At 32.3% G+C, this 23,688-nt stretch overlaps 2 protein-coding genes across 2 annotated transcripts in view; both read right to left on the bottom strand.

Moving 5' to 3' along the window:
* Positions 1-441: 441 nt before the first annotated feature.
* On the bottom strand, positions 442-14,800 carry LOTGIDRAFT_110908 (hypothetical protein; the record flags this gene model as incomplete). Its single annotated transcript, XM_009047972.1, has 16 exons — positions 442-678; positions 994-1,107; positions 1,384-1,557; positions 2,026-2,194; positions 2,798-2,985; positions 3,474-3,676; positions 4,286-4,489; positions 5,243-5,389; positions 5,864-5,962; positions 6,636-6,735; positions 7,382-7,447; positions 8,025-8,113; positions 8,370-8,458; positions 9,615-9,724; positions 11,133-11,241; positions 14,670-14,800. 16 exons carry the CDS (start codon positions 14,798-14,800, stop codon positions 442-444), a joined length of 2,229 nt encoding a protein of 742 aa, XP_009046220.1.
* Positions 14,801-19,815: 5,015 nt separating this feature from the next.
* The window catches only part of LOTGIDRAFT_110705 (hypothetical protein), a gene marked incomplete at both ends in the record, with an annotated part of 10,598 nt that continues 6,725 nt past the window's right edge, over positions 19,816-23,688 (bottom strand). Inside the window, one exon of the mRNA XM_009047971.1 lies at positions 19,816-20,238. Within this exon, the coding sequence (XP_009046219.1) occupies positions 19,816-20,238 (423 nt within the window). The remainder of the gene's footprint in view (positions 20,239-23,688) is intronic.

The following is a 23,688-nucleotide window of genomic DNA, read 5'->3' as shown; positions in this document are numbered from 1 at the left end:
GACACCAAATATTTCCTTTCCCTTTTCCTTATATATGAACTAGTGAAAGGTGCTTTGGGATGAAAAACTTTAAGTTTAAGTTGAAGTTAGGGCATAAATCTCCCTGTAAATGTATAGAGAGAAAGGAAGTGACTGGAGATGGTGGTCATTCAGATAGATACTTAATCTAAACAAATACTTCCTTACATAGCTAAATACAGCATGTGATGTAATGAAAATTATTAAACAAGGACACTCCCCCATCTGTCTAACGATGATCAATCACATATAAAAAATTTATTGCATGTTTTTGTTTCTAAAACTATTTAAATACTCTCACCCTTCGAAGCTCAGAGTAACCTCATAAAACTGGACTATAAATATCATGTGTAAAATACAAACAGCTACTTATGTCTCTTAATGTACTATATAAATACATGTATAATAAATACATAAGGTATATCAATGGCATTTTCTATATTCACAACTCACCTTTTTAGGTTTCTTTTTGTAAGATTTTTTGATTGGTTTCTTTGGTTTTAATATTTCTTGTCTATTAGTAAGATCTTTAACTCGGAAGATTCTTACCAACCAGTGTTCACTAGTATAGGCCTCTTCCAGATGTGTTAATTCATAATTCTTATTTCCTATTTCTACACCTCGAGTTCGATCAAAACCAGGTGGAGTTCTGGCATCCAACTGTAAACACAAATTATATCTCAGATAATATACGTATTAGAATGCCCACTCAGGTTAAGTAATATGGAAGTCATATCTAAGGTCATCTTGAATCCATTGTGAAAGGAAGAGTAACTCAATTTAAGTTATCAACCCTTCTAAAAACAACAAAGGGTCTTTAGACAAAACTATTCAACATCCTTCAAATCCCTTCTGAACTTTAAGGGACATTTTGAACTTTCAAATGCACTACAGTTATCACAAAGTGATATTTTGTTAACTTGATTCATATATCAAAATGATCTTCTTTTAAAGTGGATATTTGTTCAGACTTACCTGTAATTGACCAAATCTATAATATGATAATTTATACATTAAACAATTTAATAAAGTTTGGGAACCTGCAGCATCGACACGGAATTCACCTTGTGGAGTAAAATAATCAGATTCCTGAAATACAAGACAATAGTTATTACTAGTTGATTACCATCTGAATCAACATCTACTGACATGCATCAAAATCTGTAAGCTTGTCTAAATAACAAACCAACTTTTACACTCCCTTAATCAGATCAATAAAATTCAATTCTATTTGGATTAACAGGTTTTATCACAACCTATGCTGGGATTTAACATTGGGTCTGCAGGTTACTCATTGAATCACAGACATCACTTCATAAGACTCTCTGACTAGTTTCTGAAAGAAAAAGATTAAAGACGACCTACCCTAATATCTTTTGGGTGTTCTCCTTCTGCTATTCGTACCATCCATAAAAATTTATTGATATCATCACCAGAATATCCAATAACACCTCCAAATATTACTAACACATAGTTCACATCTAATTCTCTCATAATGGCATAAGCTGCACTTTCATTGGATGACATAGCTTTACCAACCTAGAAAAAATGTAGTACATTACAGTTCCATTTCTGGAGTTAAAAAATTATATCTTCTCATAGCAAGAAGATTTTCAGCTCCCATAATCTGTACATCGTAATTTCTTGAAGCCAACTTTAAATTTTTTCTTTATATATTTTAATAAAAGAGTTGAAAAACAGGAAAACATCAATAGTTATGGTCTAGCAACTCTTTACAGACCCAAGTCAAAAAAGTCAATGTTCTTTTCGCGGACTTCAAGGGGTCTTCAATGTTTACCCCATTTAAAAAATTCTGAAAGTGTGATATGAACTCATATCATCTTTGTCTTTGTACTATAGAATAATCCCATGGACTGCTCTGTCCTGTTCAATGAGTCTTCTTAAAACCATACACAAGACCATTGCCTAAACTATTTGTTCTGATGAGAATCATATATCTGAGACACATGACAACAGCATGGGATGATATCAAATTAATAAACATACCAGGGCTATATGACTGTTATTCCATGTATTATTGTCAACTAATGTTGTTTTATTTCCCATACCAGCTATCTGATACCCATAATCCCACCAAGACATGATACGAGCTTTATCGTGAGTGTTATGCCGTAACCAGAAATAAGCTTCTCTAAAATCATCCAATATATTTCTACTCCTAAAACAAAATCAATAACAAATTAATTCTCAAGGGGGGTGTTAATAGTTCAGCTCATTTGATTAGTCAATAAAACAATATTCAAATTTTCATTACTGACAAAGCAGATCTTATTATAGGTTAATTGAACAAATTTATAGCAATCTTAAAAAAGATCACAGCATGCATATCCCGTTCAGAGAAGTGCATTTCTCAATGCCACAAATTATTGTTGATGCCTCTAGGTTTTTAATTAGTATGAAAGTTACACTCCAATCATCTTAAGATCAAACATCATCAAATGGTCCATCTGTAGAAATTATCAAATATATGCCTTTATTTTCATCTTCAGTCCTCAAGAATTTTGAGTAAATTCAACAATAAGCCTTTGAACTAACAGACTGATTTTCAAGATTAAACACTTTGAATGGTCTAAGACTAAATTCTTGATTTTAATATCTCAAGTAAAAGCTCTCATCGCCTTTTGCTGATTATGCAACAGAAGATTAGATTAATGAATCTAACATTACTTTTTCTTTGTTTTTTTTTGGTACATAAATGCAAGATGGTGAATATCTTCTCTTAGCCATGTGGATGTGAGTAAAAATGAAAAAAGCTTACCCTCCATGGCCGTATGTGGCTAATACAATACTAGGACTAGAATAGGCACTACTTGTAACCCATGTACAATGTACAGCAAATAACATTAACATCATCAACATAGCTATCACTATCACACTTTTAATATTAATACCTAATGTATCATCATCTTTAGGTTTATTATCACTTATTTTTTTAGCCTTGCCAACCTGTAATACATAATTATCTATAGTGTTCAAAAGTAATTCTAGAAACCTCATAATTTATAATGCCTTGAATAACAATGCTTCACTGTAAAATTGAATATAGAAGGTAATGAAAATTTGACAGACTTGGAAAGGGCAAAGTAAGGTGTCATTGCATGGTGATATGTTGAAATGATTTTTTCTATTGTGTAAGAGGAACCATATACACTTAATTTGGTATTCAAATCAAATGGTTTGGAATTCCTTTATAGGCAAATATATCTATCTAGCACCTTTTAGGCTTAATATCATCAAAAATCAGATCTTAAGCATAATAGTGCAGAATGAACAAAAACAAAATCTAATTTGTTGTCAACCATGACTGTCAAACTAAAGCCATCTGAAGTAAAAACAAATAATAGATTGAATATAGACTCATTCCAAATTATAACATAACTGCATCAATGTCTACAAAGTTATTTACAATTATGTAGCTTCAATAGTAATCTTACCTTATCATATAAACGTTCATTTTTATTTTCTTGATCTTTCTCACTGGTTCGATGATTTGTTTTTGGAGAATCATCCTTTAAGTAAATTTCCATAGTTTTAGAGAAGGCTATAGCGGCAAGAACACAGACAATTGGAGTCAAGGTTAACATAAGACGAACCATCACACCGGCAAAATAACTAGCAAAGATTGCATATAATACAACTGAAAAACAGAATAATACATGGAATCAAATTCTTATACTTTGTTTTATATTCTTCTTATTCTGTGAAACATTCTCTGTCTGTTACAGATCTTTTCACAAAAACAGGCATAAGTCAACTAATTTGACAGTTGTATGCATGTATTAGGTTACATTTACAAGAATAAGGACCTTGAACATAACTAATTTTAAATGTAAGACAGTCAAAAGTTATGAGTTTTAAAGGTAATTTTGTGGAACAATGTAAAGCAGTGTTGTGCTGATGTTAAAGTGTTAAATAGTTCTAGTAAGGTTAAACAAATCAGTCATAAATTTAAGTTAATAGCAGTAAAACCAAAGAAAACACAAAAAAACACCAAATATCAACACTGCTAGAACAGTTAATAGAATTGTAAAGAGGTTTTTAAATTTCTTTAATAGGTGTATTGATTGATAGCATCAATTTGCACCATTCCAATTTTCAATCAGACGTCTGTGGTTTCTGCAACTCCGCTAAAACTAAGCATTTGATGATGCTATCCATATCCATGATACACATAAAAATTTAGAAAACCTCTTTACAATCTGTTTATTGATAGTTTTAAAAGTCTAAATACAGTAATAATTCTCACCAAACACTCGTTCATCATTAACATATTTAATACAATACCATACACCAACTGGGAAAGCACAAATCAATATATGTAAATCAAAGAAAAAAGACACCCAAGTTGTAGGTTGATGTTCAGATACTGATGCAATAATTGGAATGTGTATTTTAGCGTAACCAGTATCCCATAAAGAATAAAATCTGCCACTCCATGGTGCAATATAACCTACAAATAAAATATCAAAATCAACTCCTGTATAAAATACAATACAGAATTCTTAACAAAATTTAGGGGTAGAGATAATAATAAGGGAACACAATTTTATGGTATACTAAATGTGACTGAATAGTGTATCATAAAATAGTGTTCTGTTATTTAAAACTATACAATAAAGATATGAAGAGTACATTCCCATTGTATATGATATTAAATGTATGAACTTTTCTATTTTTTCAAAATTTTCTCATTTAAAGGCACATTACCTCTTAGCATAGACATAAATTAAAGTATCATCAAGTGTATATATTCATTAGTTGGACTAAGAATAGAATCTTTATAAAAGACAATATTTCCATTGAACTAAAACCCTTAGTTAAGTCCACTGATGAACAAAGCCTCATTTTGGCCAAGTTCAAAAAATTTCAATTTTTTGTCATCCTAAGAGGCATTGTACCTTTAAGCAAATGTATCAAATTGAAAACAATATTCCCTAATTCTATACAAAACAATTCTACAATCTTCTAGTTGTAAAATAAATTTTCTAGCTGAACAAAATTCTGATTGCGTAGACTCTAGTTGTATATGAGTTATTACATAGGAAATTTCACCTCCATCATGTGTAATCTTCATTTTCATATGAATCATTGCATCTTTCATACGGATTTTTCTAACAAAACCAGCAAGACTGACATGGTTACGAAAAATGGAGTAAAAGTGACTCTCTGATAGATATTCAATTCTTCAACAAAGTTAACATACCTGCCCATGTTAAGCCTACAACAGTTAGAAATACTACAGAAGCTGCTATACCCACAGACATTATAAATATATATCGAAACTCAGCTTTTGTTACAAAGGATTGCACATATTTCAATGCACTGTATGCATTTAATAATGCAAAAACACCTGAAAAGAAAAGAAACTAATGATGAATAATCTAGTATTGAACAACCTCAAACATGATGTAATCACAGTAAGAAATGAACAGAGTTTCATGTAGTATTTTCTTCTCCTCTCTATTGATGACCTTGGCTATTGCTTTACATGGGAGTTTTTAGGAGTTTCTACACTTTTAATACAAACAACCAGTTTTATTGTCTTTGATCTGCTGGAGTGGGAACAGTTATTTTCTCAATCAAGACTAATATCAAACCTAGACCTTGCAAAGAAGCCAGTGTCAAGCTAAATGATAAAATGTGGCTACTATTAAGTAAAAGTCAACTATCTTTCAGATCTTTCAAAGTAAAGAACATTTAGTAACTGAAAAACCTTTATCAAAAGAGGGTTCGATCAAGAAGAAAAGTAAAGTATAATGCAATCGATACATAAACATGTTGGTTTAATTTGTGGCTATGTATAAATATACACCAATACACTTACCTGCTGCAGCCATATGTTCACTTGTTCTGATTGGCTGGAAACCAACAAATGGTATTTGCATTGATAAAATAAGACCAACTATAAAGAAGCTGGTATAAGCTGAAAAAAGAAAACTGAGGAGTTAAACAGAATATTCCCAACAAATGTCAAAGACTAATTGGATGATAAAGACTTCCTCTTGCCTGATCGCATTTCAAACATTATAGAGATCAATATGTTTTGTTAACCAAATGTTTTTTTTATTTTCTAAATCAAAATTCCTGTGCAATAAAACGCAAAATCATTTTCGATTATTTAAAGGGGCCTTCTGCATTTTTGTAGATCCAAAAAAAAGTTTTGCTCAAATTTGTGAAATCTGTACACCAAAATCTAGAAATGTATCCCTTAACATATCTGAAAGTTTTGATTTAAAAAATCAAGATGTTAAAGTTTAACTGAGCTAAACATTTAAAGTGCGTTATGCTTTTTGGAAGCTGTTGGAAATCTACAGTACAGATTTAACTAAGATAAATGCCTAATTGAAGATAAATAAGCCTGCTACATATTCTAAAGGTTTCAACTTATACTATCAAGCCATTATAAAGCCTATCACTAAAACTTGGTTAACAATTAGTACTTTGAGTTTTTAATTAACCCTTTTAATACAAATTCAGTTTGATCAAGTAAATACATAGATATAAATAGCATACTTTAGAAATATTTTCAGCTATAATTTGCGATGTTTTTGTTGATGAAAAGTGGAATGGCCCTTTAATTAACAAAGAAAAATTACCTGTAAAAATTCTTTTTGAATATCTTCCCATTAATAATAAAACAAATACATGAAGTGGAATTAAATTAATAATAAATACATAGCCTCCCCAAGCTGACACCTGTAAAGACAAAAATAATATATAGACCTCTTTAATATGCATAAAACCCCTACGTTTAATCATTATTTGATGAACATTTTGAAGAACTGTATGAAAACAGTACTTATATCAATCAATCACTAGCATGCTGATACATACTGCCCATTGATAATCATATGAAAACAGAAGTCTTCATTGCCTGCAAAAGAAATATATTGAGTGATGGCAATACTAAGTTTCCATGTTAAGTGTAGCAAAGATATTTTACACATCTATGTAACAATAATAACTGTTTACAAGCTGTCTATTTTAGTAGTCTTGAATAGTTGAACATGCTTTCTGATGTGCACTATTTCTTTGCTAAAGCACAGTGTATAAGAAATTATTTTTTTGACACTAAACTTGATATACAACACTAAGGAATCTATAATGACATTGGAATTGTACAAGCAAGGTTGGTATAAAAATCATCTAACAAAACTTTTTTTTGATCAGATCAAAAGAGAATTCATATATCACTGAAAAGGTAAGTATTAGGTAAGATTGTATGAGAAAGACCTGTATCATATTATCAATTTCCATTACTTAAACTAATCATTGAAACTTCTCATGCTGATTGCTATGATGTCTCATGATAAGTTCAAAAAGTAACTAAATGAAATCTCACCATATAGAAATAAGATAATGCTGTACATATTCCCCAAAATATCTGACCAGTTTTAACTGCTTTTATCTGAAATAAGAAATTATCCAAAATAACCATCCATTTTTCACTGAAAAAACTGAAAAGATCCTGTCTATCATTCAAGTACCATCAACTTCACAATGTAAAAGCTATTACTAACTTTGTCTAATAGCCACCTCTCTTGTATCATGAAAAGCAGCGATTTGATTGGGTTTTATGCCAGCAAATACAGCCAAGCTAAGTTTCCTCGAGAAAGTCTGCAACCCATAAGCCATTATATTCAACTCTTTCTGTTGAGAGCTCTGATCGACTATATCCAATCAAATTACTGATTTCCGTGAATAATGGCTATTGAAGTCAAGGTATAAGATAAAGTTTGCAATAGCTTGGCAATGTAAGGATGGTTAATCCTTAGCGTGAAGCATAGCCTCTGAATTTTATTTTGTTTACTAGGAAAAGAGCAGAAGAACTAGGTGATGCCTTGAGAAATCTTTGCCAATATTTTTGGTCTCTTTCAACATACTAATCTTCCTTAGTACTGAGGTTTAACCACCCGTACCTTAAAGACTAATAGACATATTACTAACATTGAATGCCAAATTTTATTTTGACTACTTTCACATACCCATAAAAAATATGTAAACATCAAAGCAAAAATAGCTATTCCTTCATTATCATAGCTACCTGCTACAGATCTACTGATATAACCAGGTACTGTAAAGTAAAATGAAAGAAAATAAAATGCATGTCTCACCGATGATTTCAGTGAAAATTATTAATTAGTATCATCTCAAAAAATCTCCTCAAAGTTCTTAAAGGGATTGTAAAGAGTTTTTCTAAATTTTTTTATGTGTATCAGGGACACTTATAGCATCCAATTTTCGATCAGGCATCTCTGGTTCCTGCAATTCCATTAAATGTCTTTGATGACATCACTATATTTTTTTTAAGTAAATTTTAACTAACATACCAATGGCAATAAAACAAGCTGCAAATAACCCAGCTCCAGCACTCCATATTTCTTTAGTGAAAAAATATACAGCTAATGATGTCAGCCCACTGAAAATACAAAGAATACCAGTCAATGTTGAGAATATCAGATTTAAAGAACTTATTTACCAACTCTTGAGTTTATGTTTTTTATGGTCTATTCATTAAAAGCTGTCAAATCCAGACATTATTTAAACCTTGATAATTGGAAAGAATAGAAATATGGAATCTGAGCCCCTAAAACAGCTCATGATAGATCTGTCAACATACTGGTAACAAAATTATCAAGACTACTGGTGTAGTGTTTCAAATAAATCCAAGTATTGACACATTGTGACCAGTCCTGCTTTATGTATTTTGTGTCTCACCTATAGCTGGGCAATATACTGGTACCGGTATAGGAATTCATATCATTATACCTGATCAAAAAATATCAAAACATCTATATATCTTGTAAAAATGTCGTCAAATTTTCATCCAAATAAGATCATCTACACAATTCTATTTTTTTAATAATATTCAAGACTGGTGTGATATTTATGTTTTTTCTAACATTTAAGGGACTATCCAATGCTTTGTCCGATGACGTGGTTCCTGCAATTCCAGAAAGAGTTAACTTTCTGAAATGAGACAACTCCCGCAAAAGAAAAAGGTTAACTGGAAATGTTCGAAATAGAAAGCAAAGGTGTTATCGATACACATAAAAGGCTAAAAAACCTCTACAATTCCTTTATTAATTATATTGTGTTATACACATATAGTGATATATCAATGCTTGATATCCTGATATTAACTTGATCCAATAAAAGTTATATTATTAAAGATACTTAGGCTATATAGATTTACGTAACAAAATGTATATCAAAATATGGAATTTTGTCCAAATGAGTAACAAGTGAGTTAATATTTTTTTTTTCATAAGACTGATTTTTTTTGAAAGACATTAATGGCTTATCTCAATAGGACAAAACATTTTATTTCCTAAACCAATAAAATCGTGTTTAAGAAAGTGATATATAAATACTAAGTATTGCCATATCCACATATTTAAACAAGCCAAGGCAGTGAAAAAGCTCAGTCAATAGTGAATTGGATATTGTCTTCTAGGCAATTTGGCACTGTAACTTCAAATCCTTCTCTAGGTAGAACAATTCTGATGCCTGTGCCAGTTCTCCCGGAAGTCAGCCAGAAGCTTTCACCCCTTAACACCTAGTATGAAACTTACCTGAAAACTGGAGCAAGAAATACACAGATATCTCTAATATGAATTGGTATATTTAATGTGTTTAATATGGCATGTATAGTGCCTGATGTCACCATCAACCCAGGATATACCTACAATTATATACAAAAATTTAAAATAGCTTGCCAGGAAAGGTAATATTTGCATAATGGCAGCTTTGACTCTCAATAAACACCACCATGTTATATTCAACCTTCAGTCATACACTTCTTTTGAACTTTTTGGGGTGATACTGAATAATATTAACAAGTTCTGTCAAAATCCAGGAATAATTGTGATTTTTAGTGTGAACAAGCTAAAAATTGAAAGTGTTTTAAATATTTTTCGGCTTTTGTGATTTTCAATAGGGTTCATCCTTCAGTGAATACAAACACTCACACAAAGTTTCGTCAAAAATTGTTAAGAATTAAGCCTTATATAGTGTTTACAAGCAATTGTTGGCATATAAATATGGGTTTTAAATCTGACTTCTGTTCTAGATGAAGCTAATGAAGAATGTCAACATGTGCAATTACAATATTTGAATATTTGACAAAACACCCTGTGGCATTCCTATGAATCATTAAAGGGATAGATGTTGCATTTTTGGGGGTTTGATTTTAGTCTTGAGAACATGTAAATAGTCTTCAGAAGTACTGGTAATATATGACATAATTCCTTTAAAAATACCTCAAACGGCTCAAACTATGAATTTTCTCACTATTTCTATGTCTTTTTTTATATCACAGAGTGTCTTCAATTGACGAGTTGTAACTTATACATACAAACACATATAATTCTGGAAACACATGTATTTGAAGACTCAAATTTCAACGGTGGGCTGTGAACACTATTACTGATTAGCTTAACTAAAAACTTCCAGTTTCTGAGACTTCAGTATGATTGGTCGAGGCGTGACAAAATTTTTATTATGTGTCAAAATGATCATACAAAACCTTTGTTTTTACCTAATATCACACAAAAGGATTCAGTTTTGCTTTTTTGTTTTAATTGCTTAGTTAATATATCTGAAATCTTGCTAGGCAGAATTTTAGTTTAGACTATAAAGAAATTTTTGTTATGTTACAGAAATTAAGTAGCCTACATGTATTTTGTGTTATATAAAATAATTTACATTTCAATAAATTACTCAGTGACGATATTATACTTCAAGTAAATATCAAAGTTTCCAACAAAAATAAACCTCAATTTCATTTGACATCAGACACACACAAATATTTATAACTAGAACACATGTCAAATTGAAAACAAATTTGCAAATGCATCTTGATAAATTAAAGTCATTGAATTAAGTTATATCAAAATTTTAATTGGAAAAATTGCAACTTGATTTGTGAACATGACATTGTTGTTAATATAAGTTACCTTACAACAAAATGGCTGACAGCAGAATATTCTACAGCCAATTCTAACAGTAACAATCACTCAAATTGAATTATTCGTTTTTTTATTTTGTAGCATGTCCAAGAACAGAGAAGAAATCTTAATGTTATTATTTACCGTTCCCCCAACAATTCTGCCAAGAGGATACCATGCTCTATCATCAAACCAGTTTAAAAAATTATAAAAACCATGGGTGACCATATGATGTGTAGCTCTGTAGTTGAACCTACAAAATTCAAACACTGAAATCAATTGTTGTCGAGGCATATATTGTCATATGAAGGAACTAATCGAAAAGACATATATCAGTAAGTGGCTTCATTGTTTCAGAGAGTTCATAATCCATGAATTTTCATTAAAAGTTTTTTCCCACCCATATTAAAGCTGGAGTTTTTTTAAGTTGATACTAAGATACTAAACAATATATCTCAAAATATACAATCATTATTGAAAATATATCATTGATTTACTGGAGAATTGTGGCATCGAACTTCATAAGTGTTATTTTGTTGAAGTACCAGTATCCAAAGTTGTCCTCTACCTGTGCTTTCTTAATTTCAATTACATATTTTGTTTACACGACAATCTATTAGAGGTTGTTGAAAGCAAAAGATGCTTATAATCCATACATCAAGTTGTCGGTGATTGACTTTTAAAAGCCAGTCATGTTGTTTTTTGTGTGTTTTGTGTAGATTAAACAAATATTAATTGGCATTTTGTGTCAAGTGTTGACTTACATTTTAGTTATTTGCATCAAAACTATCATAATTAACAAAACAATTATGTACCTTATCACAGCCTTGGTACTTTATAAAACCTCTTACAATCCCTTTAATTTATAATATACGGGTAATTAACTAGTTTGAGAAATAATATTTCAGAAAGTGTAAGTAGAATCATTTGTGTATTACGTGATCAGCTTATTGATTGACATTTAAAGGTCATAAAGAAACCCATGAATAAGGATAAATCAAACAGTCCTGGTTTTAACTGTAATAATAATACTTTATTTGGCAGGAAAAACAGTTTGCCAGAGGCAAATCTTCCCTGGTATCCTCCTAAACTACACATATATATTGTTACTACTTTCAACTATCTAGATATCTTAAGCCACTACATTATGTACATATCATGGGTGACTGGTACATGGTACAGTTCGAAAGATTGCAAAACCCCTTATACCTAGCTTGATTGTAAATAACCGAACATCACTGGTCAATTAAATAACACATATATCAACAGTCAGTTTTATCACCTAAATATAAACAATTTTTCAATCTTTTTTTCTGCCGAGGAAAACAGAAAAATCTAGTATACTGTAAGTTTATTATATTACGAGTTAATAATTGAATCCATCAAATAATATATATTATACAAGATTTTATTTTCAATAGACTGAAAACTATGTATATAGCACACAAAAATAAAATAACATTTTACCTAAATATGCATACAAACAGTTTTTTTTCTCTAAAGTAGTTTCGCATCATATAATGTTCTACAAGTTCTCAAGCGGTCACCCAACCAAGATATTCATTTAAAAGTATTATATTTTATTATTGCTTACAAGCAGTGTAAAATTATTTAGACACTGACACATTTTAATACAAATCATATCATGTAATGAAATAAATCATGCATTCTTATGGATCTTTTTATGCCATCATCTAACATCTGCTTAAAAAATCAATAAAATGTTGAGACGGTAAGTCTGTACCGGTACTATAAGCTTATTAAACAAGTGATATTGAACAAGATTTTCGTAAATGAAAAGCAAAATTTCTGATTTGTTATATTATATCCCCTCACCACAGAAAAATATCTTTGGACAACTGTTCTTTTAACAGTTTAAGGTTTTATCTTTAGACAACAGTTCATTTTTCAGTTGAAGGTTTTATAAGGGTGTATTATTGGTGTATTCAACCAATCAAATTAGGGCTGGGCGATATTGGTTCAAGTTGATATCACGATATTAAGCATTAATATATCACAATATGGGTATATTTTTTACTGGTTTTTGAAACAAAATTATGATTTTTAATCAGGTGATATTTTTAACAATATAAATTTCTATACCATTATTTATTGTGATACTGGTATATCGCCCAGCCCTAAATCAAATCTATCAATTGATCAATTGATGTCATCAATCACTACCATTTGTTGAAAATTGAGTTGCTCCCATATTCTGTTTGTCACATTATCGATCTAATCTAGGGTTACTTTTTTATTTGCATAGTATTTCTCTATGGGCTAAAATTGAATAGCAGTTTAAAATTTTGTGGAGCAATTTCTTCTTTGATAGTTGAAATTTTAAGCTTATGGCACCTTTTTTAACGATGTATTAAGTATTTTTTAAAAATGTTAGAAATCGTATTAAATTAAATGATTCTTGAATTGTAAATTCAATACCACCAGTGCAAATTATAATTTTAAAAGAAGTAGACGTTAAACCCAAATTCCTTTTGTGCATTCCTTTGACACTCGAGTAAATCTTAAAAATCTGTCACCTTAAATAATGCACACCCCGTTCAGACAAAAAATTCAACAAGTTTGCACAATGCAGACCCGATAATATTGAGTGGTTCTACCTCACTTAGGCTTACATGTTCACTTATTGGAATATAATTCTTCAATAATGGCTTTTCTTACTCCTGATATCTTCCATGTTATTTTTTAAGTGATGAAATACTTGCATTTGTCTTATCTATTCCCATGACATTGAGTCTAAGCTTTCAATAATTCTCGATTAAGAAAAGTCCAAACCTACCAATAATATTTAGACCTCTGTTTTGGCATCTCTTACATAAATGGATATTTGTAAGTTCTTAATATTTTTTTACTATATTTTTTTAGAAGTGTTGTATTTTGACCATTAAATGATGAAGCATGAGTATTTTCCACCAAGTTAGCACAATCTATGACTACAATACTATTTATAGCAACAGTGATGCCTCTTTTGTTTCTGTGCCTAATCTCACATCCTCAAGAAATTTGATTACAGGTTTTACAAATTAACGGGATTTCATTGTTTTAGACACCAAATTTTATAATCAGTTGAGTTTCATTTATTATTAGAAAACATTATGCATTACAAAAAAAATGCTCTACTGACGAAAATTAAATCCCGTTCTGCCAAAACTTGAATCGCAACCGCTTATTTTGTTTCCTGTAATCCCACTGTACAAATTCCCAGTTAGTGAGATAATATTATCATCATATTCCATCACTACAAATTATATATCACTCTATCAGTATCATCAACATTACTTTCATGTCAGTAAACTTCAAGCACTTAAGTATTTTAGTTGTCAATACTATTTCACTTGCATGCCTCAGCCTCCACCAGTCTGACTTTTAGAGAGGGTGTTTCATTCATTGGCTTCTTTCCTCTCTGTGCATCGTATTTTGTTGTGACTGAGCAGTGGAATTATCTACAAGGGAAAGCACCCACATTGGTCGATTCTGAGAGGCACAATGGACCCAATAAAGTTAAGGTGCTCTAAAGATGACTATGCAATGAAATAAGAAAGGCCACCAAAGGATTTATATCTAAATTCAATAGTAAGAAATGTATTTTACGTAAAAAAAAAAAGAGAAAGATAAATTTGGATAAATAATAAAAGAAAAAAAGAGCCGGTTCTCCATTCTTACCAGGGATCGAATTCGTGTATGATGCTTTCAAAACGAATGACAGCAAATAATCTAGAGCTAAATCCAGCCAACCATGCTAGGGCGAGAATGAAAAATGTCAATAGACTTTTCCAGCCTCCAGGATTCCCCATTGTAGTTCTGATATCTGTTTTTCCTACCATGCCGGAGTCAGCCATGTTGGAAATTACACAGAGATGTCGCCACGTACTTTATTTCAACCAATCAGACGCCAGAAGGTGGACATCTAAGAGTTGCTAAATACTTCATAGTTCAACATGTAATGAGCTATATCTGAATTAGCTAAACAATGAATAGTGAGGTTAGTTTAAAAAGAGGAGGGACTGTAAAATAATATCATCAGTTAACATAAATATACATATCGACAATTTAAACCCCATCATATTCGAATTATTTAGAAAAAAGTGACTTTTCTTATGAGAAACACAGGCAATAAATGATACAAAGGATTACATAATTAGTATCAAAAAATCAAATTTCACCCTTAATGAAAAAAAACAAAGCATAATACATACATACAATATATAAAGATAAATATAATAAATAATGATAAATTTAACCTATTTATCAAAACAGCTACATTCTGATCATCGGCCTTAATGGTCATCGCCCTCTATCCTACTTTCTGGTACCGACTTCAGATCACATAGGCGAAATGAAGAACCAATAGGTTAAGTGAAATTTTAATACTGGAGACAAGACCACTGGACCAAAAACATTATTTTTCTTTCTATTGCACACAGTCATCCCATACTGAAATTTATATAACACTACTTTTCTTGAAACTGTTCTTCTTATGTACGGCACTTTATGTGTTTGTTAGTGCCCCGTTAATAGAAACAGAGATGTTGATTACTTTCTCAGTCTGAATTTCAAACACTGAACATTCAGTATGATTGGATTGTATCTGAACAATGTAAATGTTGCATAAATTCTTGGTCAAAGACAAGCTTTTCATGGGAATCGCTTGATCTTATCATATAGAATAATTTCATAATGTTTCATCTCCTTGATAGCCAAATAATTAGATCAAAATTAACTATTCACGAAGTCATTGTATCTTTTATTAAAGAAATATTTGATAATGAACTAAAATGATTGCCTTTACACAGTTATGCCACCCATTTTATTTTGATATAAAAAACTAATCTCATATTATCATTTTGAATGTCTTTAATTCTATACCTATTATTTTTGCTGCTAATAGTTACCCATATAGATCCACTCGTTATTCTAATGTGATTTTGATACAATCACTGATTCGAAGTGAAGTCATGACTGAAGCTAAGATTCCATATACGCGTCATGCGGATGCGTCATGCGGACATAAATGGCCCTTGCGGATCCGTCATGCGTCAAATATGAGCGTTAAACGTATGCGTTATCTTTCTTTTGACGTACAGACTTCTGGACAGATGCATGCTTTGGTGCATAAAAAAGACAGGGAATCCCCACAAAATACGTCACATTTGGGAGATCTTCGCGCGGAAAGGCGTCCGAATGCGCCAAAAATCGCTACACCCGATGACGCTTGACGGAGACCATTTGACGGATACCGCTTCCGCATATATGGAACCACACCCTCTTAAACCAACCATTTCGATTTTTAACGCATGACGGATGACACATGGCGGATCCGCATGACGCGTATATGGAATCGTAGCTTGATATTTCGAACAGATTAATTTGTGCCAAAATGAACAATTTATCATGAGAAAGTCTTTGTCTAAACTATGGGATATCAGTTGCATGACAAGATATTTTCATAGAAATATTAGTAAATACACCCTATTCTCTCAAAAAGCATAATGAAAATATCAGAGGACTTGATGGTTGTGAAAAAATCAGATTTTCTTACCAAACGGTCATTATTATTTTGGATCATGAAATTGTAAAACACATGTATAGAGTACGATAATGACTTACTGATGTTAAATAGTAATGGCTATGTTAAACGAAATCTTTATGGATTTTAATAACCCATTCGTACAGTACAGTCAGGCTTGTTTTGGTACAGTTATGTTCTGGTTATGTCAAACCTATAATCAAAGTCTAGTCTTGTCATACTTATACTTGTTAAATAATAATAGCGTGCTTATAGCGCTTACAGAAACTAGTGAGATCAAAAACAAATGTCACCAAAGTATAAAGACTAACGAGAGGTAAATAAAACAGTTTTAACTTTTGTCTTAAACATCGTGTGTCGGTAGGTTATTCCACTGACTGCAGCCAACGAAAAAGAAAAACAAGAAGTTTATTTGTTATAGTTTGCCACTTGAATCTTAGATTCATGTTGGTACTTCTTTGCAATGAGATCAGTCAGATATTCTGGACCCGAGTTTGTGGTACATTGAAGAGTCCAAGAGGCGATTCTCTTGATACTGGCAATCATTGGAGCTTCTTTAGAATTGGTTTTTAGAATTTGTTGTAGTACTGACGGTGGTATGTTTCAGAAAGGAACATGCTACTTATTACTAGGGAGCAAACAAGTGTTGCTACCGCAGATTCGGTAATGTCTGATACCACTAATGTTCCTGAGTTGATGATATCATTTCCTACAGACCTTTTTCACGTTCTCCTCCATGCTTATTGATGTAGAATTGAGTATCACACCCAGATTTTTAACGCTCTCTTGGAATGGCAGGATGTCATAGCCTATTTGTAAATGATTTGCTTGTGTTTTTTTTAACATGGAAAGTCTGGTTAAATTTATACTTGTTCTGGTAAAGTCATACTTGTTTTGGACGTAAGTCATACTTGTTCGTATTGATCTAGCCAAGTCGTACAATTTGTTTCGGTAAAATCACTTATTGTTGGACCAAAAGTTTGCTGGAAGTTATATTTTAGCGTTGTACACATTTTACATCATGCCAGATTAACCTCGAAAACTTACCACTTTCAAATTTCTTATTTGAGCGTAAAAGACATCGAATCAACACAAAGTTTGGCAGTAATTTTAACGTCGCGTAAAGCGAGCCAGTTTATGCCCAAAAATTATACAACGAAATACGCCGCGTTGTACTATGTGCACATGAGTATAGGCGGAGAAAAACTTGCTTGAGACGCAGACAACATGGTTGACGGTGATACTGAAGTCAAAGCAATTTAAATGTTCTGAAAACGGTGTCAACCTGAAAAAGTCAAGGGATCCACTTTTGACGAATATCATCACTTGTTGGGGCTACTATTTTCATATTAGGATAAGTTTTTTTTATTGATATGCTCCCGTGACGTTTTGATGCGATTTCACTGGCAAACGCCTAGCGGATTACGCCAAGCGATAACGCTTAAAACCTCTTCGGAGGTTATAATCCTATGCTAGGGTTTGTTCTCTTTATGAGGATTTCCTAGCTAGAGGTCGAATATTAACTTTGAAATTGCTGAAACAAGGTTACTTGACACACAAACTTCATATGTCATGCAGTGAATTTTATGGTCGTTATGCAGAACTCCTTAATAGGTACAAAATACCTGTTTCTGGCATTTTGGCTGATTTGTTTGGTCAGACATGAACTGATCTGGTTGTATATCATGATTGTGGTAGTGGCGGATGTCGCCCGAGAAACATATTGTGCTTACTGTTTTTGGAACACCTGATGATACCTCACTTTGGAGGAGTCCACTACTACACAACTTCTACTCTCGATTTTGCCATACTTTGCACAAGATTTTGGCTGTTTTCACTGTTGTACAATCCAATCAAATCACTGCAGTTATAAACTCCCATGATACAAGAATGGTGATTATTGTTATATTGTAGATATACTTCGAAATTCATAATACATTAGCGATTGCTAAGATGTGCAATAGCCACCTTTGTATCAGGAAGGTGTGTAAATGCAGCGATTTGGTGGGATTATATGCTGGCGAATACAGCCAATCACTATGGCACGCCATTAATGCAAAAAGTCAGTTCACAAATTTTGAATTGGTTTGTAAATTTGTCAAGCAGTTCTTTGTCAAGAAGATTCTAATCTAAATTCGACGAAACTAGAACCAAATGGCGACTTAATACCAACTCGCAAATTTACATCTTTTTGAGCTCCTGGTCGAAAGGGCAGGCAAGTAGCCAACCAAGTCCCGGAAAACATTGTGAATTGCCGAGGAAGCCCAATGGAAGCCAGGAAACATGATTTTCTGAAGTTTGGGGACCCCCTCTAGAAAATTCTAGAGAATTTGACTCCCTGAAACGCGATTTCCTGATATTTCCTGGCGAATTAAGGTTTATTTGTATACGGACTGTGGGACCACCACAAGAAAATTTTGCAGATATAGTTTTGGGTCAGTTTGTAGGACAAGGGAACTGTTTTTTGAAGATTGAAGCGACAATTAAACGAAATAAACATTAGTTATTCTTCTCCAACTCTGAATAATGCTATAATCGTTCAAACTCTTTGGGCAACATGAAATAGGCCTACAATTATCTCTTGATCTCTCTTGGAGTTACCTCCATAATACCTGACCATATTTTATTCTATAATCAATTTATGTAATGTAAGCTTAAGCCTTAAAGTGTATTCTCTTAACTACTCCTATTATGTCAATTAATATTGTTTATACAAAAAAAAAACAATAAAAACATGGAATAGAAAATAGAGGCTGCCCGGCTTTGCCCCCTCCCCCTCCATTTCCATTTTTTTTTAATCAATTTAAAAAGTGAGAGATTGGTCGATACATTTTCGTGAATTTCAGATGAACCGGGCGTTAGATTGTTATGCGACATTATTCAATCCATAGACCAATATGGACATATATAGCTGCATCACATCAGAATTTGAAAATGCCCATGCAATATAGACTATTGAAGGGGGGATATGACAATGTGACAATAGAACTCAATAGAAAATCTGTTCTTTAAATCTAATGACAGCCGTAGTGACAATATAGGCATATGTACGGGCGGGTTGGTGAACTGACAGGGGCAATGGCAAAAAGAGTCCACATATTGTAATAACGTACAAAAGAAAACACGTTTACATGATATAACTTTTCATTTTTCATTACACTATATAGGAATATATATAGTATGACAAATATTACCTTACAAATCAAAGACAAAACATAGAAAAATATCATGAATAATTCAGAAAACTTCAACGATTTCCAGGAAACAAAAAACGATTATAAATCATAACAATTTAAGCTTTTTTGGGAGGTTTCCTTCTTTTCGGTTCTTTGGCTTTTTTAGGAGGAATGGCTTTTTTGGGTGGTTTGGCTTTTTTGGGAGGCTTGGCCTTTTTAGTCTCCTTGGTCTTTTTGTGAGGTTTGACTTTTTTAGGTTCTTTGGCTTTTTTCGAAGGTTTTGATTTTTTGTGTGGTTTGGCTTTTTTGGAGGGCTTGGTCTTTTTAGGTTCATTGGCTTTTTTCGGAGGTTTTGCTTTTTTCGGAGGTTTTGCTTTTTTGGGTGATTTATCTTTTTGGGGAGGTTTGACCTTTTTAGGTTTTTGGACGTTCTTGGAAGGTTTGACCTTTTTCGGTTCTGTGGCTTTTTTTGGAGATTTTGATTTTTTTGATGGTTTGGCTTTTTTTGGAGGTTGTACCTTTTTAGGTTCTTTGGCTTTTTTGGAAGGTTTGACATTTATAGCTTCATTCACTTTTTTGGGAGGTTTGGTATTTTTTATCTCTTTGGCTTTTTTCGGAGGCTCGACTTTTTTAGGCTTTTTGTTTTTTTTAGGGGGTTTGGCTTTTTTAGGTTCTTTGGCTTTTTTAGGAGGTTTGGCCATTTTAGGTTCTTTGACTTTTTTGGGAGGATTGGACTTTTTAGGTTCTTGGACGTTCTTGGAAGGTTTGACTTTTTTATGTTCTTTGGCTTTTTTTGAAGATTTTGATTTTTTTGGTGGTTTGGCTTTTTTGGGAGGTTGTACCTTTTTAGGTTCTTTGGCTTTTTTGGGAGATTTGACCTTTATAGGTTCATGCACTTTTTTGGTAGGTTTGGTATTTTGTATCTCATTGGCTTTTTTCGGAGGCACGACCTTTTTAGGCTCTTTGGTTTTTTTAAGGGGTTTGGCTTTTTTAGGTTCTTTGGCTTTTTTAGGCTCTTTGGATTTTTTAGGTTCTTTGGTTTTTTGGGGTTCTTTGGCTTTTTTAGGAGGTTTGGCCTTTTTGGGTTCTTTGACTTTTTTGGGAGGATTGGATTTTTTAGGTTCTATGGCTTTTTTAGGAGGTTTTGACTTTTTGGGGTCTTTATCCTTAGGCTTGTTAACTTCGTATTTTACTTTCGTCTTTTTAAACGGGTTCGGATTTTTTATTAACTGTGACTTTTTAGTGGATTGGTCATCTTTAGGTTCTTTGGCATTTTGCTGTTGTTTGGCTTTTTTAGATTCTTTGCCTTTTTTAAGGGGTTTGGCTTTTTTATGTTCGTCGGCCTGGTTATTAGGTTTGGCCTTTTTAGGTTTTTTTACTTTTTTGGGAGGATTAGATTTTTTAGATTCTTTGACTTTTTGGGAAGGATTAGATTTTTTAGGGTCTTTGGCTTTTTGGGAAGGATTAGATTTTTTAGATTCTTTGACTTTTTGGGAAGGATTGGATTTTTTAGATTCTTTGACTTTTTGGGAAGGATTAGATTTTTTAGGTTCTTTGGCTTTTTGTTTTTTTGTTGACTTTTTTCGGTCTTTATCCTTAGGCTTGTTAACTTCGTATTTTCCTCGGGTCTTTTTAAACGGGTTCGGATTTGTTATCAACTGTGACTTTTTAGTGGATTTGTCATCTTTAGGTTCTTTGGCTTTTGGGGGTGGTTTGGCTTTTTTAGGCTCTTTGGTCTTTTTTGGAGATTTCATTTTTATAAAGTCTTTGTCCTTAATAGGCTTGTTAACTTCGTATTTTCCCTTCGTCTTTTTAAACGGATTCGAATTTGTAATCAACTGTGACGTTTTACTGGATTTGTCATTTTTAGCTTCTTTGCTTTTTTTCGAAGGCTCATTTTTTTTAGGTTCTTTGGCCATTTTAAGAGGTTTGTCCTTTTTAGGTTCCTTGGCTTTTTTAGGATGTTTCATCTTTTTAAGGTCCTTGTCCTTAATAGGCTTGTTAACTTCGTATTTTCCTTTCGTCTTTTTAAACGGGTTCGGATTTGTTATCAACTGTGACGTTTTAGTGGATTTGTCATCTTTAGGTTCTTTAACTTTTGGGGGTGGTTTGGCTTTTTTAGGCTCTTTGGTCTTTTTTGGAGATTTCATCTTTTTAGAGTCTTTGTCCTTAATAGGCTTGTTAACTTCGTATTTTCCCTTTGTCTTTTTAAACGGGTTCGAATTTGTTAACAACTTTGGCGTTTTACTGGATTTGTCATCTTTAGCTTCTTTGCTTTTTTTCGAAGGCTCAGTTTTTTTAGGCTGTTTGGATTTTTTAGGCTGTTTGGCCATTTTAAGAGGTTTGTCCTTTTTAGGCTCTTTGTCTCTTTTAGGATGTTTGATCTTTTTAAGGTCCTTGTCCTTAATAGGCTTATTAACTTCGTATTTTCCTTTCGTCTTTTTAAATGGGTTAGGATTTGTTATCAACTGTGACGTTTTATTGGATTTGTCATCTTCGGGTACTTTGGCTTTTTGGAAAGGCTTGTCTCTTTTAGGCTCTTTGCCTTTTTTATTAGGTTTGATCTTTTTAGGGTCATTCTCCTTCATAGGCTTGTTAATTTCGTATTTGCCTTTAGTCTTTTCAAACGGATTTGGACTTTTTATCAACCGTTTTGGTTTTTCCTTTTTAGACGGTTTGACTTTCATGTCTGCTTTATCTTTGTTCGGAGGCTTGACTTTCTTGTCTTGTTCTTCCTTTTTAGGCAATTTAACTTTCTTTCCTGGTTTTTCCTTCTTAGGCGCTCTGACTTTCATGTCTGGTTTATCTTTTTTTTGAGGTTTGACTTTCTTGTCTATTTTTTCCTTTTTAGGCGGTTTGACTTTCATGTCTGATTTATCCTTTTTAGGAGGTTTGTCTTTTTTGTCTTGTTTTTCCTTTTTAGACAGTTTAACTTTCTTGCTTGGTTTTTCCTTTTTAGGCGGTTTGTCTTTCATGTCTGGTTTATCCTTTTTATGAGGTTTGTCTTTTTTGTCTTGTTTTTCTTTTTTAGGAGGTTTGACTTTCTTGTCTTGTTTTTCCTTTTTAGTAAGCTTTTCTCTTTCCAGCCCTTTTCTCTTTTCTGGTGCTTGTTTTTCTTTATGAATTATGTCTTGTTTTGTCTTTTTGTCTAGTTCTTCCTTTTTAGGAAGTTTAACTTTCTTTCCGGGTTTTTCCTTATTAGGCGGTTTAACTTTCATGTCTAGTTCATCTTTTTTATGAGGTTTGACTTTCTTGTCTAGTTTTTCTTTTTTAGGTCGTTTGACTTTCATTTCTGATTTATCCTTTTTAGGAGGTGTGTCTTTTTTGACTTGTTTTTCCTTTTTAGACAGTTTAACTTTCTTGCCTAGTTTTTCCTTTTTAGGAGGTTTGACTTTCATGTCTGGTTCATCTTTTTTATGAGGTTTAACTTTCTTGCCTAGTTTTTCCTTTTTAGGCGGTTTGACTTTCATGTCTGGTTTTTCTTTTTTATGATGTTTGACTTTCTTGTCTAGTTTTTCCTTTTTAGGCGGTTTGACTTTCATATCTAGTTTATCCTTTTTAGGAGGTTTGACTTTCTTCTCTTGTTTTTCTTTTTTATGAGGTTTGACTTTCTTGTCTTGTTTTTTCATGTCAGGAGATTTGAATTTCATGTCTTGTTTTTCTATTTTAGGAGATTTGACTTTCTTGTCTTGTTTTTCCTTTTTAGGACGCTTTTCTTTTTCCAGTCCTTTTTTCTTTTCTGGTGCTTGTTTTTCTTTATGAGTTATGATCGTTTTGTCTTGATTTAAATTTTTATCAGGCCTTGCCTCTTTGCCTAGTTTTTCTTTTTTTGGCAGTTTGACTTTCTTGTCTTGTTTGTCTATTTGAGAGATCTTGGCCTTTTTGCCCGGTTTTTCCTTTTTATGTAGTTTAACTTTCTGACCTGTCTTTTCCTTATTAGGCGGTTTGACTTTCTTGTCTGGTTTATCCTTGTTATGAG

This window comes from Lottia gigantea, assembly GCF_000327385.1.
Source record: "Lottia gigantea unplaced genomic scaffold LOTGIsca_12, whole genome shotgun sequence".
NCBI classification, from domain to species: Eukaryota; Metazoa; Mollusca; class Gastropoda; family Lottiidae; genus Lottia; species Lottia gigantea.
This window is presented reverse-complemented; position numbering and strand designations above follow the sequence as displayed.